We start from the raw sequence: 14,663 nt of genomic DNA on the forward strand, positions 1-14,663 counted from the left end.
ACAACAGCACCACTCTCTTCAGTTCTAAATTTTTCCTAACACTTCTAATGGTCTGAATACATATAATGAACATGTACAGTGTATCATATGTCAGCAACATAAGTGCCGAGAGCTTATTTGAGAATAAGGTGTGAGTCAAATTCAGTAAAGCCCACATACGAGCATCAACAGAGGTAGGCCAAAGTCCTGCACTGCAAAAACACACCTCCTTAAAACTAGTTAAGTTCCCTTGTTTTCAGTGTAAGTCAACTAGAAATAAGTGAAATCATCTGGCAGCGCCTTCTTGAAATAAGAAAAATAGATAGCTGGAAATAAACTTAACAGACTTGTTTCAAGCAATAAAATAGTGCATTTAATCTTAAAACAAGCTTTAAAATGTTGAAATGTTATAAATTCAAGAAGTGATACAGGTAGTCCCTGGGTTACGACGGACCCGACTTAAGCGAACATGCCTGAGTCTTGTCGTTTTTTGTTTTTTTTTTATGTTGAATTTTGTTTTGTGTTTTTTGGGTGCAGGAAGCATAGAACAGGAAGCGAGCGCATGTACAGACGTGCCCACCCCACACACGCAGCCAAGTGACAGGGGTGACAGCCTGCGCGCACATTTGTTGCTTGTGAAGCATCCAGAGGCGACAGCTGTATATAACCCCTTTTGTACTGTTTATTGTGCGTTTTCAATTGTGGTCGAATACTTGGGGGGAATTTATGTAATTTTCTTTGATGATGTGCGGACGCTAACTGATACATGCTAATCGTTTGTTACTGCTGTATTGGCAGCTACTTGTAAACGCAAATTTGAATTGCTGTTATTGAAGATGAGACTGATTTAATTTCATTTTATTTTAGTTTCATTCTGCAAGTGTTGCCGTAGTGAGCAGCTGAATGAAGTCTGAAAACCACACCAACATCTGATATCGTCATTTCGGAGCTTAGCTCACTGTGTAGCTAGGACTAGGACACAGTACAATGACGTATAATACCGTACATGTTTTTGAACAGTTTTTTTAGAGGGTGTTTTGGGGTATTTAAAGTGTTAATTCCGATTTATGCGAAAATCCAGGTTACATCGCCCGCGCAGGAATCGAACCCGTTCGTAAACCGCGGACTACCTGTATTGTTCAAAACATTATTTGAAACCAAATTGTTCTTGATTTAGGTGAAAAATGACCAACTTTTAGATGTAGAGGTTTAATAAAAACAAATAGTAATACAGTATTTACTAAAAGTAACTGCAATAATCTGACACATTAATCTGTTCACTAGTCTTTAACACTCAAAACAGGAGGGAGAAAATGATTTGACCAGATTTAAGAAAAGTAATCTATTTAAGACATGACATATTTGCTGTGTGGTTGCTTGTTGTTGAGCAACGAAAAACTAATAACTGTCACTAGATACCCTGACTTAGTAAATAAAGTAGTACAGTAATATTAACAGATTTGTGTAAACATCTGGTGATCATTACACGTATCCATTGAAATACACAAAACTCTCAATTGTGCTCTCTGCTGTCTGTATTGTGCTAGTGCACTGTATTGGATTAACTTGCTTTCCTAGTCATCAGGCAGTCTCAGACAGTAAACAAAGCAGAGCTTACCCTTGTATTGCATCCATGCCGTGGTCTTCCTTTGTTTCTGGCTTTTTCCCCATCTCCTTTTTCAAAGTGCCGATTTCCAAAGCAAAGGATTCAATCAACTACAAAGAAATAAAAAGAACAACACATTCACTAAAAGAAATGTAAATACTTGGATAATCACTAACCAAATGGAAGGATGTCAAAACATGTTGAAATGTTGAAATAGATGATCAAATAGGAGGTAGAAAGGATGCAAAGGCTGGTACTAGTTTCCCATTCAACATTGTTTCTCTGCTAAAATCAAAGAGTTACACTTTTATTGTTAACCCCTTGATGTCTGAATTTCCATCTAACTCCTTCAATGCCATTGACAATGCTAAACATCCAATAATGCTGCGTCCAATCCTCCTACTGTGAATTGAAGTGAGTTTATCACTAGTAGACATGAGTTCATCACTAGTAGATGTTCAGTTTATTTGAAATATTTAACAGTAGTTAATAGGATTGTTCCAATCATGTTTTTTTGCTCCCGATCCGATCCCGATCGTTTTAGTTTGAGTATCTACCGCTCCCGATATTTCCCGATCCGATTGCTTTTTTTTGCTCCCGATTCAATTCCAATCATTCCCAATAATTTTTCCCAATCATATACATTTTGGCAATGCATTAAGAAAAAAATGAATAAAACTCAGACGAATATATACATTCAACATACAGTACATAAGTACTGTATTTGTTTATTATGACAATAAATCCTCAAGATGGCATTTACATTATTAACATTCTTTCTGTGAGAGGGATCCACGGATAGAAAGACTTGTGACTTTGTATATTGTGACTAAATATTGCCATCTAGTGTATTTGTTGAGCTTTCAGTAAATGATACTGTAGCCATGCCCAAATGCATGATGGGAGGTGGAACCATGACTGTGCGTAGTGCTACCAATTGATATATCTTCTCTGCGTTGGGAAATAACATAAGACCATCAATTGCTACCTAGCTTCCCCCACATTGCTTCCCATGATATTTCTATTCGTAGATTGTAAGGCTTTATCCAATTAAAAACAGCTCCAAAGGCTACCAAAATTCAATCTACTCATTTTACGCTGTTTTTTATCTCTCTTTATAGGTCAAACGGCGCCATTACAGATTGAGCGCGACAATGCGTGAGTGGGTCGTGCAGCGCATGCATTAATTGCGTTAAATATCTTAACATGATACATTTTTAAATTAAATTAATTACCGCCGTTATCAGGATAAATTTGATAACCCTACCTTAAGCCTAAACTAAAGACTCTGGATGAGTGTAACATATTATGTTTGTAACGTTAAATACAATTAGAAAACGATTTAATTAAAATATATACTGTATATATATTAAAAAAAGGCATGGCCACTATTTTTTTGCCGATTCCGATACTTTGAAAATGACGTGATCGGACCCGATCGATCGGGACATCTCTGATAGTTAATGTATATTTGGTAACTCATTCACTGCCAACCCAGGTATATGTACAGTATATGTAAAGTGACTTTTAATTATTCAATTGGTTTCAGAAATGGCTCATATGAAAGCTAAGACCCTCCCAAATGATGTTGAATGTACAAAAATATATTTATTTCACTGAAAAAAGATTTATCATTTAATGAAACATAAAGGTCAAATTTTGGCAAGACAAAAGTTTTGTCGCCTACAGAAAGTAGTGGGAAAATTGGACAAAAAATGTACTTCATTCATTCATTCATTTTCCATGCCGCTCTTTCCTCATGAGGGTCGCGGAGGTGCTGGAGCCTATCCCAGCTGACTACGGGTAGTAGGCAGGGTACACCCCAAACTGGTTGCCAGCCAATCGCAGGGCACAAGGAGACATACAACCATTCACGCACACACTCATTCCAAAAAATGTACTTCAAATACAAAAAATGTTACATAACATTAGCGAATTAAGTAGTGGTGCTGTGAGATCCTAATTTAATATCTTGTATGACTTCCATGGGCTTGAAGGACTGCATCCATGCGGTTCGGCAAGGATTCATACAATTTATTGATGAAGTCATCAGGATCATCAAAGAAAGCAGTCTTGCATGCCTCCCAGAGTTCATCAACATTCTTGGGTTTCGTCTTCCATGCTTCCTTTTTCATCCTACACCGGACATGCTCAATGATGTTCATGTCTGGTGACTGGACTGGCCAGTCCTGGAGGATCTTGATCTTCTTTGCCTTGAGGAACTTTGAGGTAGAGATTGAAGTATGCGATGGAGCACCATCCTGCTGCAGAATTTGTCCCTTTTTATGGTTAGGAATGTAAGAGGCAGCTAAGATTTGTTGATATTTCAGACTATTTGTTGCCTTCCACCCTGCAGATCTCTCGCACACCCCCATACTGGATGTAACCCCAGACCATGATTTTGCCACCACCAAACTTCACTGTTTTCTGAGCGAATCTCGGATCCATGCTGGCTCCAGTAGGTCTCTTGCTATACTTGCGGCGACTGTGGAGACTGCTGGAGCCCGCATGGATCCGAGAGTAGTAGCAGATCACAGACATGATACAAAACTAAAGTCATTTTGAATGGCAACTTTCTGGCTTTAAGAAACACCAAAATGGTGGTGATTCCATCATTTTTGCCAGAGATTGTTGTCATAACACCGAGATCAGGCATGGAAAATATATTTACAGAAAAACATTTGAGAGGAGCACTTAAGAAAATATGGAACCTACAGGAAAAACAGGCAGAAAAAAAGCAACACCAAGAGAGTCGCTGACTTACTTCCTTTTTGAAAAACAGTAGTGAATGCTGTGACGTACCTTGAAGAAACTGCTTTTCCTCTCCCGTTTGTGGATGTTATGGTTAGACATCTTGTTGGACCTCTGGGTGGCTTCCTGCAAAATAAAAATAGCAAAACATTTTTTCCTCAAACGAAATCATGATGATAAAAATTCTAAGATGATTGTATTTTTCAGACACAATGTTTGAAAAAATATGGTATTTAATTGTTGATCTAATTCAATATTTTTTAGGAACAAAGATAGTCATTGAAGCAATTTAAATATAAATACATATAATCAGTTAGGTTATGTCACAGCACACCTTCTGACCCTAGTAAGGAAAAGAGGTACAGATTCTTGCGTTAAGAAATCACTTTTAATTAGGTTAAAGCTATTAGTTATGGTTTCTTTTCCTCTTAAATGAGACATGTCTGATGCACTTTGACCATTTTTGCGAGTTCAGGGGCCTGAAGTCTGTGTTTCTATTAGTGTGAGCCATGTATGTGACTCAAAGTACAGACCAGGAAACTAGGAAGTGCCTTGTGGTTGTCAAAAGAAAATAAGCACTCTGCCAGAGGTCGGCAACCTTTAACACTCGAAGAGCCATTTCGACCATGCTTCCACAGAAAAGGCAACACTGGGACGCACGCACATATTTACACTTGAAATGATTACGTCAGCTTTACTGTATGTATATACAGAACAGTTTATAAATTCTGCGGTTCATAATTCACTTAACAAATGAGTTTTACACACTTTTATTCGCAGAACACTCTTGCAGGTCATAAATTCACCAACTATGTAAAGTCACGGTAGCCACTCGGAAGTGTACCTGTAAGTAGGGTTGTTCCGATCATGTTTTTTTGCTCCCGATCCGATCCCGATCGTTTTAGTTTGAGTATCTGCCGATCCCGATTTATCTCGATCCGATTGCTTTTTTTTTTGCTCCCGATTCAATTCCAATCATTCCCGATAATTTTTCCCGATCATATACATTTTGGCAATGCATTAAGAAAAAAATCAATTAAACTCGGACGAATATATACATCCAACATACAGTATGTAAGTACTGTATTTGTTTATTATGACAATAAATCCTCAAGATGGCATTTACATTATTAACATTTTTTCTGTCAGAGGGATCCACGGATAGAAAGACTTGTGACTTTGTATATTGTGACTAAATATTGCCATCTAGTGTATTTGTTGAGCTGGCAGTAAATGATACTGTGGCCATGCCCAAATGCATGATGGGAAGTGGAACCATGACTGTGCGTAGTGCTACCAATTGATATATCTTCTCTGCGTTGGGAAATAACATAAGCTGTTAAGAAAAAGATCAATTGCTACCTTGCTTCCCCACATTGCTTCCCATGATATTTCTAATCCTACAGAGAGGGATTGTAAGGCTTTAGCCAATTAAAGATAGGCTTCAAAGGCTGCCAAAATTCACTCTACCTATTTTACGCTGCCTTTATTCTCTCTATATAGGTAAAACAGCGCTATTACAGATTGAGCGCAACAATGCGTGAGTGGGTTGTGCAGCGCATGCATTAATTGCGTTAAATATTTTAACGTGATACATTTGTTAAAAAATTAATTACCACTGTGATTGGAATAAATCTGATAACCCTACGTTAAGCCTTAACTAAAGACTCTGGATGAATGAATGAATGAATGAAAGAATTTTATTGTCATTGTCATCATCATCAAAATCATTGACAGTTTCAGAGTGTGGAATTTTACCCGAAGGAAAGACGGATGAGTGTAACATATTATGTCTGTAACGTTAAATACAATTAGAAAACGATTTAATTAATTTATATATATATATATATATAAATATTTAAAAAAGGCATGGCCGGTATTTTTTTTGCCGTTTCCGATACTTTACAAATGACGTGATCGGACCCGATCGATCGGCATCTCTACCTGTAAGTCTTTTCGCCTCTGAATGGCATGACCTGCATGAGTGTTCTGTTAACAAACACTGAAAACAGTAATTCTGACTTGATCTACCTACTAAAGGGAAGATAATCATAAAAAAATATTAATTTATTTAATATAAAACTGAGCCGCATCAGAGGGTTTCAAGAGCCGCATGTGGCTCCGGAGCCGCAGGTTGCTGACCTCGCACTACGCAATCAGTTCATCCAATCTTCTTCACTGTACTCTGAGATATTGAGTGACCAGTATAAAATTGCTTCTAAAATTATGACTATGCTATAATAAATTGTCTTCTAAGACATGAATGGCAAGAATGCAAAATTCCCACTACTCCATCTGAACACACATACAACACAAGGACTGGTGACTATCAAAGCCATTCACACTGTACATTACACCTCCAGACACACCCTGTACTCTGCAGCCAAAGTCCTAATCAGAGTCATGAACTCGTTGGTTTAAGCTAATAACTATCATTTGAATTCATTTGAAATCAAAGAAAAACTGGCAATTCTATGGTTGGTAGCACTACCACTGCAAATTTTTAGTATAACCATTATATTGCAGGTCAGAGTGTCAAACATGCCAATGAGTGGACAACGAAGTGACCCAAAAATGCTCCAAAACCAACAGGAAGCGACACCAAATCAACAAGAAATAATCTGGATAAGCCTCCAAATCAACGGGAAGCAGCCGGAAAACGTCGAAAAAATCAGCAGGAAATGATCCAAAATTTACCGGAAGTGACCGATAACTTAAGTATCTGAAAATTACAATAAAGTGACGCAAAATGAACTCATTGCCTGCCATTGACACCAATAGACGTCCAATTCACTTAAACTGGACGGACTGGCTGATCTTTTAGAGCCATTGACGGCACGAACATCCAATAATTTTGACTGGAAGGAGCGAATGAACGAACATTTATTGGCTACTACCAGTCAAAGTGGATTGCACTTTGACTTCGAGTGCCGTCAATGGCAGCCAGTGAATTAACTTATTTGGCCAAAAATAAACTGGTTAGGGCCACATGATATCTAATTACTAAAGATGTCCCGATCGATCGGGTCCGATCACGTCATTTTCAAAGGATCGGAATCGGCAAAAAAATATCGGACATCCATTTTTTTAATATATATATATATTAAGGCTGTCAAACGATTAAAATTTTTAATCGAGTTAATTACAGCTTAAAAATTAATTAATCGCAATTAATCGCAATTCAAACCATCTATAAAATATGCCATATTTTTCTGTAAATTATATATATATTCTGTAAAATAAATTGTTGGAATGGAAAGATAAGACACAAGATGGATATATACGTACATTCAACATACGGTACATAAGGACTGTAGTGGGCATTTCACTCTACTGTCATTTAAATCTTTCTATGCTGTCCTTATCCGAAGCGTCTACTTTTTCCAAAGCTAGACAGCTAGTGAACGACGCCTTAATAATCAGACTTCTTCCTTTTTCATCTGATTTATTAATAAAATAGCCTCAAACCATTGTCGTCTTTAGACCGTCATAGAACTACAAAAAAAAAAAAAGTACACAAGCATTGCATTAGCAACAACCTTAGCTTAGCACGCTATACAGGTTCACTAAACATAAACAAAAAGTGTCTCATACAAAAAATATAACATTTCGCTTATTAACATAATATGTACATTCTTTACAACAACCGTACTTACGGACAAATCTTGTCCAAGGATCATATAAGCACAACAGAGACGTCGTGCAGCCATATTGAACTGGCAAGAAAACAATAAACCATGGCGCAAAGCGACCACAAGAGTTCGCTGTTAGACAGCACAAAAAGCCTTGCTGTAAAACTTACCAAAAGGCAGAATACTGTTTGAGCAGGACATGTGCGTTAATTGCATCAAATATTTTAACGTGATTAATAAAAATATTAATTACAGCGCGTTAACGCGATAATTTTGACAGCCCTAATAAATAAATATATATATATATATATATATATATATATATATATATATATATATATATATATATATATTTTTTTTTTTTTTTTTTTTTTATCGTTTTCTAATTGTATTTAACGTTACAGACAAAATGTCTTACACTCATCCAGAGTAGTTTTGGCTTAAAGTAGGGCTATCAAATTTATTGCGTTAACGGCAGTAATTAATTTTTTTTAATCAATCACGTCTAATAATTAACGCATGCGCTGCACGACCCACTCACGCATTCAATCTATAAAGACACCGTTTTACCTATAGATAGCGCTATAAGACAGCATATAATGAGTAAAGAGAATTTTGACAGCCTTTGGAGCCATTTTTTTTGTGGCTAAAGCCTTACTCTACCTCTCTCAGCACTTAAAAATAACGTGGGAGGCAATGTGGGGAAGAAAGGTAGTAGTTGATCATTTTCTTAACACCCTATGTTTTTTCCCAACGCGGAGAAGATATATCAATTGGTGCCCCTACGCACAGTCATGGTTGCACTTCCCATCATGCATTCGGTCAGAAGTTAAATGGCTGCAGTATCGTTTACTGAAAACTCAACAAATACACTAGATGGCAATATTTAGTCACAATATACAAAGTCACATTTATCCTTTAAGAATTACAAGTCTTTCTATCCGTGGATCCCTCTCACAGAAAGAATGTTAATAATGTAAATGCCATCTTGAGGATTTATTGTCATAATAAACAAATACAGTTTAAATAGAGTTTTATTCATTTTTTTCTTAATGCATTGCCAAAATGTATATGATCGGGAAAAATTATCGGGAATTATTGGAATTGAATCGGGAGCAAAAAAAAAAGCAATCCGATCGGGAAATATCGGCAGATACTCAAACTAAAACGATCGGGATCGGATCGGGAGCAAAAAACATTATTGGAACAACCCTACTAATTACCATGAAAGTGGCCAGAATGAGTTTGACACTCCTGCCGTAGGTCATAAAACACTTCTAAAGGCAATGTAAAGGCAATGCAAATCCTTTTCAATGCCACATTTCAATCACATATTAATTATTTAATCTGAAAGACAGAAACAAAAATACACTTGGTCATAGTACAGACATTATTTCCATGTGCAAAAAAAAAAAAAGTACTTGTCTCATCTACCAGATAAGGCAAATTTAGAAATTTGTATACATAAAAAATGAAGCAATTGAAGATTTCATCAGAATGGCATTGTTTGGAAACTACAGTATTATACTCATTCTATTTCCTCAAAATGGAAACTCACACACTAAGCACTGCATACAGGATTTGCGTTTTGTCATTACGGGTTCTTTTTCAGGGGAACCCAGGGAGTAGCTAAGAAGCAAACCAGCATCCCTCTAACAATTTGTTGCCAATGTTTACATTTGTCTGCAGGGAGGCTTGAAATGTCACCCTTGGGCTCCAAAAAAAAAAAAAAACCAAGTCCTTACATATATGTATATATATACACGGCCTACAATTTGAACATTCTTGATTTATAAATTCAGCATTGGTGCAACTGTCACACAACTACTGTATTTTTGAGGTAATGCTAAACATATAAAGAGAGAAAGTAGGCTATTATATTACAGTATTGTTGAATGCCTGACCAGTAGGTCATTTAGGTTTGAGTTTGCATACGTAGCACTGCTTCCTCAACAGTGAGAATTAAGCATATTAGCAGATTTTCGACTTTCTGAGTAGATTAAAAATGTGTTTAAGAAATTCCAGCCCCTGCTGATTGAAAAATATAAAGAAGAATAAAATCAACAAAAGATCGAAACTTAAAGCAACACTTGGTAACTTTTCAACCTTTATAAAATATTTCCACAAGCTTTTGATATGTTGACTGACAACTAGTTGAATGACACCTCTTTTATATCTTGAGGGGGCCTGCATTAGAGGGAAAAATCGATTATTACATGAATTGCGATTCGACACGTGACGATTCGATTACGATTCACAAAGGCTCAAAAACAATGATTTTCCCTCATAACTTTATGACAGCCGCTCGTAGCGGAACAAAATTCAAGACACGTCTGCCGCCCGGACACCTTTGGCGGACGCAAACACGTTATAATGGATGCTGCCTGTAACTGAGTGAGAGATTTACTCTTTTTCAAAAGACTGGAAAATAAATTTGTGTATGAGACAGGCAGTGCGCACGTTTTTTTTTTTAGCACAAGAGGGGAAGAGAAATAGTTCGTTGCTCCTCGTCTTTAAGATGTCCAGCTGCAGTTTGAAGTCATGTCAAATGAAAAATATCCTGAGTGTTGCTAAGACCCGTGTGCATCTACAAGAGGTGAGTACACAAACCTCTTTTACTGTTTAGCCTGTATTGTTGTTGTTTTTGAGGTGTTAATAGTTAGGGCCGAGGGCTAAGCTAATTAGCTAATTCTCTAACGTGTATTTCATATGCAGAATGTGTAAAACCATGATTAAGTACAGCGGTAACACTACAGACATGCGAAAAAGTACAGAAATCTGTGGAAACAAAGTATATTGGTTAAAAGAAGGCTTAATTCTAAAGACACTTTGTTTCCAGAAAATGTGGAATTCATTCCACCTGTGTAAATTTTATTGTATTGCTGAGTGAAATAAGTACTCCCTTTAAAATGGTTAATGTTTTTGCACTTTCTTGTAAAAATAAATCAATAAAAAAAGCAGCTTAAGGGCAGGTTTTTGTTGTATGGGCATGTTTCCATCGTTCCTGTTGAATCATCAGGATATTTTAAATAAAAAATAGACAAAAAATTGTTTTTCTAATATATTAATTAGTAATGTACGATGCATCGATAATCGTGATAATCGTGATAACCATGATAACCGTGATCATCGTCAATACCATGATCATCGTTCAAGAATCAAATCGTGGGGTGCCCAAGATGGCACACACCTAGTCGGTATCGCTTTCAACGGCACTAATTAACTTTGAGGAGGCTGGCAGGAACCCTGCCACACAAAAATAAACTACAAATGTGCTGACTGCTGTACAGCATACGTCACTTTACCCATTCATTATAAAGACAGAAGTCGATGCTTACGCTTTCTCGCAAATTCCTCAAAGATGGCTGAGCAACAGAGACAAAAAGTTTTGTCTGAGGAGAGAAAAGAAAGGGCGACTACCAGGATATACAGAATAAACATTGGCCCGGCTTTCACTCGCTGGCGTGAGTCAGCGCTGACGAGCTCAGGTTCAGCCACACTAAGCCACATGGTTGCTTAGAGTCATATGCTATTGTTAAGACACAATTGGATTCATTACCTTATTACTTTCATCCTTCACATAGCCGCTGGAAACAGAAATGTTGTTTAATGCATCTGCAGACGACCATCATGATTTTACGGCACTATGCGATAAAGGTGGGAATCTTTGGGCACCTAACGATTCGATTACGATTCAGAGGCTGAATGGACGCAGAGGCTTAATGTTTCGTACATTAGTTACAAAAATTGTACAAACATCCTTACAGGCAAAAATAAACGATTATTTCAGTATCAAGTTAACAGTTAAAAACAGTAAAAAAAAATAGGCCGCATTCTGTATCAGCAGCTTTAAACGACATTCATTTAATTTAACGTTGTGAATCAACTGTTTAAGTTGTTAAAATTGCTCCCATTATTTCATAATTTCCCCAGAGAGCAGACCAACGTTGAAAAGATGTTGGATCAACATTCCGCTGTTGATCTTATATCGTTGAATCAACGTCACTTTTGCACCCTCAGTTAATGTTGTTTCAACGTTGAAATCCTTAAAAATTTAAACGGAATTTCGATTATTAATAATATTGGAACAACGCTGAATCAATGTCATGTTTTCAGCCAAAACGCCCGCTCATCCATAATTCAATGACTTTTCAATCATATTTCCTGATCAATCATAAATCAAATACTAATCTACATTAGTTTATCAACTATAAAACAATGTTAACCCAACCATCACCTGACATACCATAGAACAACATTGTTTCAACGTCAGTTGACGTCGAAAATTTCGACGTCAACCATACTGATGATTTTGATGGAAAATCAACGTTTATTCAATGTCGGTCTGCTATCTGGGTCCCTTCTGTCTATTTTCGACACGTAAAAGTTGTTAAAACTGTTTTAAAGATAGACTCAAGTCAAGATTTTGCCGATTTAGGAGTATTTTAGATAAAAAAGTTAATTAGGTTCGCTTGGAAGGTTCGCTACAACAGCCTTTCAGTGAAGTCTACTGCTTTAAGATGGCGGCTGTTTACTAACGCCGGCAAGTCTGTCATTTCGCATCTATTTCTTTATACATGCGATATCGACCGTAGCATTATGTGGACGTAGTTTGTAGCGGCTGTCGGCAGCACTTAGGTATTATTGTTTTTTTGTTTTGTTTTGTTTTTATCTAGTGGCATGAGTTGAGCCAGAGCCGTGAGTTGAGCATTCTCATTACCCGGGTAATGACAAGCATGATGTTTACTCTCGGTCCGTTCATCATAGCGTCCCGAAGACCGCGCTGACAGTGCTTTAGTTCCGCTTTACTTGACATATTTAATAATAATAATAATACCTCAAACTTGTATAGCGCTTTTTTGGACTCTCAAAGACGCTTCACATAACATAACACATAGACAGAATTAAGAGGTGGGAAAAGCTAGTTTGAACAGGTGGGTTTTTAGAAGTGATTTGAAGTTTTGTAACGAGTCCGAGTTCCTGATGGGTTTTGGGAGTGAGTTCCAGAGTGAGGGAGCAGCAGCGGCGAAGGCTCGGTCCCCCAAGGTTCGGAGCTTAGTGCGAGTGATGGGTGTGAGGAGATTAGAGTCGGCAGAACGTAGGCGGCGGGAGGGACAGTGCTGTTGTAGAAGGTTAGTGAGGTAGGAAGGGGCCAGGTTATGGAGGGACTTGTAGGTGAGGAGGAGGAGTTTGTATTGAATCCGGTATGAGATTGGAAGCCAGTGAAGCTGTTGGAGGATGGGGGTGATGTGCTCTCTGGAGCGGGTGTGGGTGAGGAGGCGGGCGGCAGAATTCTGGGCGTATTGCAGCTTTTGGAGATGAGAGGATGGAAGACCATAGAGGAGGCTATTGCAGTAGTCGAGTCTGGATGTGATGGAGGCGTGAATGAGTATTTCAGCTGTGGCTTGGGAGAGGGAGGGACGGATGCGGGCGATGTTGCGGAGATGAAAGAAGGAGATTTTAGTGAGGTGGCTGATGTGTGATTGGTATGACAGTGTTGAGTCCATTATGATGCCAAGATTGCGTACGGAGGTGGAGGGGGTGACAGGGTGACCATCAATGAGGAGAGTGAGGTTCTGTACAGAAGGGAGGAGAGCTTTGGGTCCGGTGATGAGAATTTCTGTTTTGTTACTGTTGAGTTTGAGAAAGTTATTGTCCATCCAGGTTTTTATGTCAGACAGGCAGTTTGAGATTTTAGAGAGAATGACAGGGGTGATGGATTTAGCTGAAATGTACAGTTGAGGGTCGTCTGCATAACAGTGGAAATTGAGTCCATGGTGGCGAATGATTTGACCGAGGGGAAGCATATAGATTATGAAGAGGAGGGGGCCGAGGACCGAACCTTGGGGGACACCATGGGTGACTGGAGAGGTGTGGTATTTATGGTTATTGATGGAGACGAAGTGGTGACGATCGGGGAGATAGGAGGTGAACCAGAGGAGTGCAGTGCCAGATATCCCTATTGACTGAAGACGGTGGAGGAGGATGTTGTGGTCAATGGTGTCAAATGCGGCAGAAAGGTCAAGGAGGAGGAGGATGGAGATGGAACCAGAGTCAGCGGCAAGGAGAAGATCATTGGTTACTTTGATGAGAGCTGTTTCAGTACTATGGTGTGCACGGAATCCAGATTGAAATGTTTCAAACATATGGGAGGAGTGGAGATGGTGCTGAAGTTGGGTTATGACGGATCGTTCCAGAATTTTTGAGAGAAGTGGGAGATTGGAAATGGGTCTGAAATTGTCCAGGTTGTCGGGGTTAAGGCCAGGTTTTTTCAGGAGGAGTGTGATGGTGGCGAGTTTGAGTGGGGAGGGGACTGATTTATATAATCAGAATTTGGATGTTTGTGAATCGTTCTGGAATCTTCCACGGCTGAATCGCGAATAATCTAAGAATCGGAAATTTCGCACGCCTCTACTATGTAGTCGTGTGCTTGTCCTCATGTGAAACGCAATCTTCCTTAAGGCAAAACACTACCGCTTTTGTCCATCGGCGTCGCTAAAATCGACTAAAACTGAAAAGTTACTAAGTGTTGCTTTAAAAGTGACTATATAAATACTATAAGCAGCATTTTAATTACTTTACAAAATTATAAGGGTTTCGGTGATGGACATATATTATATACTGTATTTTTAAAACTGCTAAATGGATATGTTGTTTTTAGCATAGGATGTTGTTATAATAACTCTCAACTTTTA

At 38.1% G+C, this 14,663-nt stretch overlaps 1 protein-coding gene across 1 annotated transcript in view; it reads right to left on the reverse strand.

Annotated features, from left to right (window-relative positions):
• The window catches only part of rin2a (Ras and Rab interactor 2a), a 64,781-nt gene that overhangs the window by 49,384 nt on the left and 734 nt on the right, over nucleotides 1-14,663 (reverse strand). The window contains exons 2-3 of the mRNA XM_057848718.1: nucleotides 4,388-4,462; nucleotides 1,598-1,695 (exon numbers count right to left, since the gene is read on the reverse strand). Of these exons, the coding sequence (XP_057704701.1) occupies nucleotides 1,598-1,695; nucleotides 4,388-4,438 (149 nt within the window). The 5' untranslated portion in view covers nucleotides 4,439-4,462. The remainder of the gene's footprint in view (nucleotides 1-1,597; nucleotides 1,696-4,387; nucleotides 4,463-14,663) is intronic.

The sequence above is a fragment of the Corythoichthys intestinalis genome, chromosome 10 (genome assembly GCF_030265065.1).
Source record: "Corythoichthys intestinalis isolate RoL2023-P3 chromosome 10, ASM3026506v1, whole genome shotgun sequence".
NCBI lineage: Eukaryota > Metazoa > Chordata > Actinopteri > Syngnathiformes > Syngnathidae > Corythoichthys > Corythoichthys intestinalis.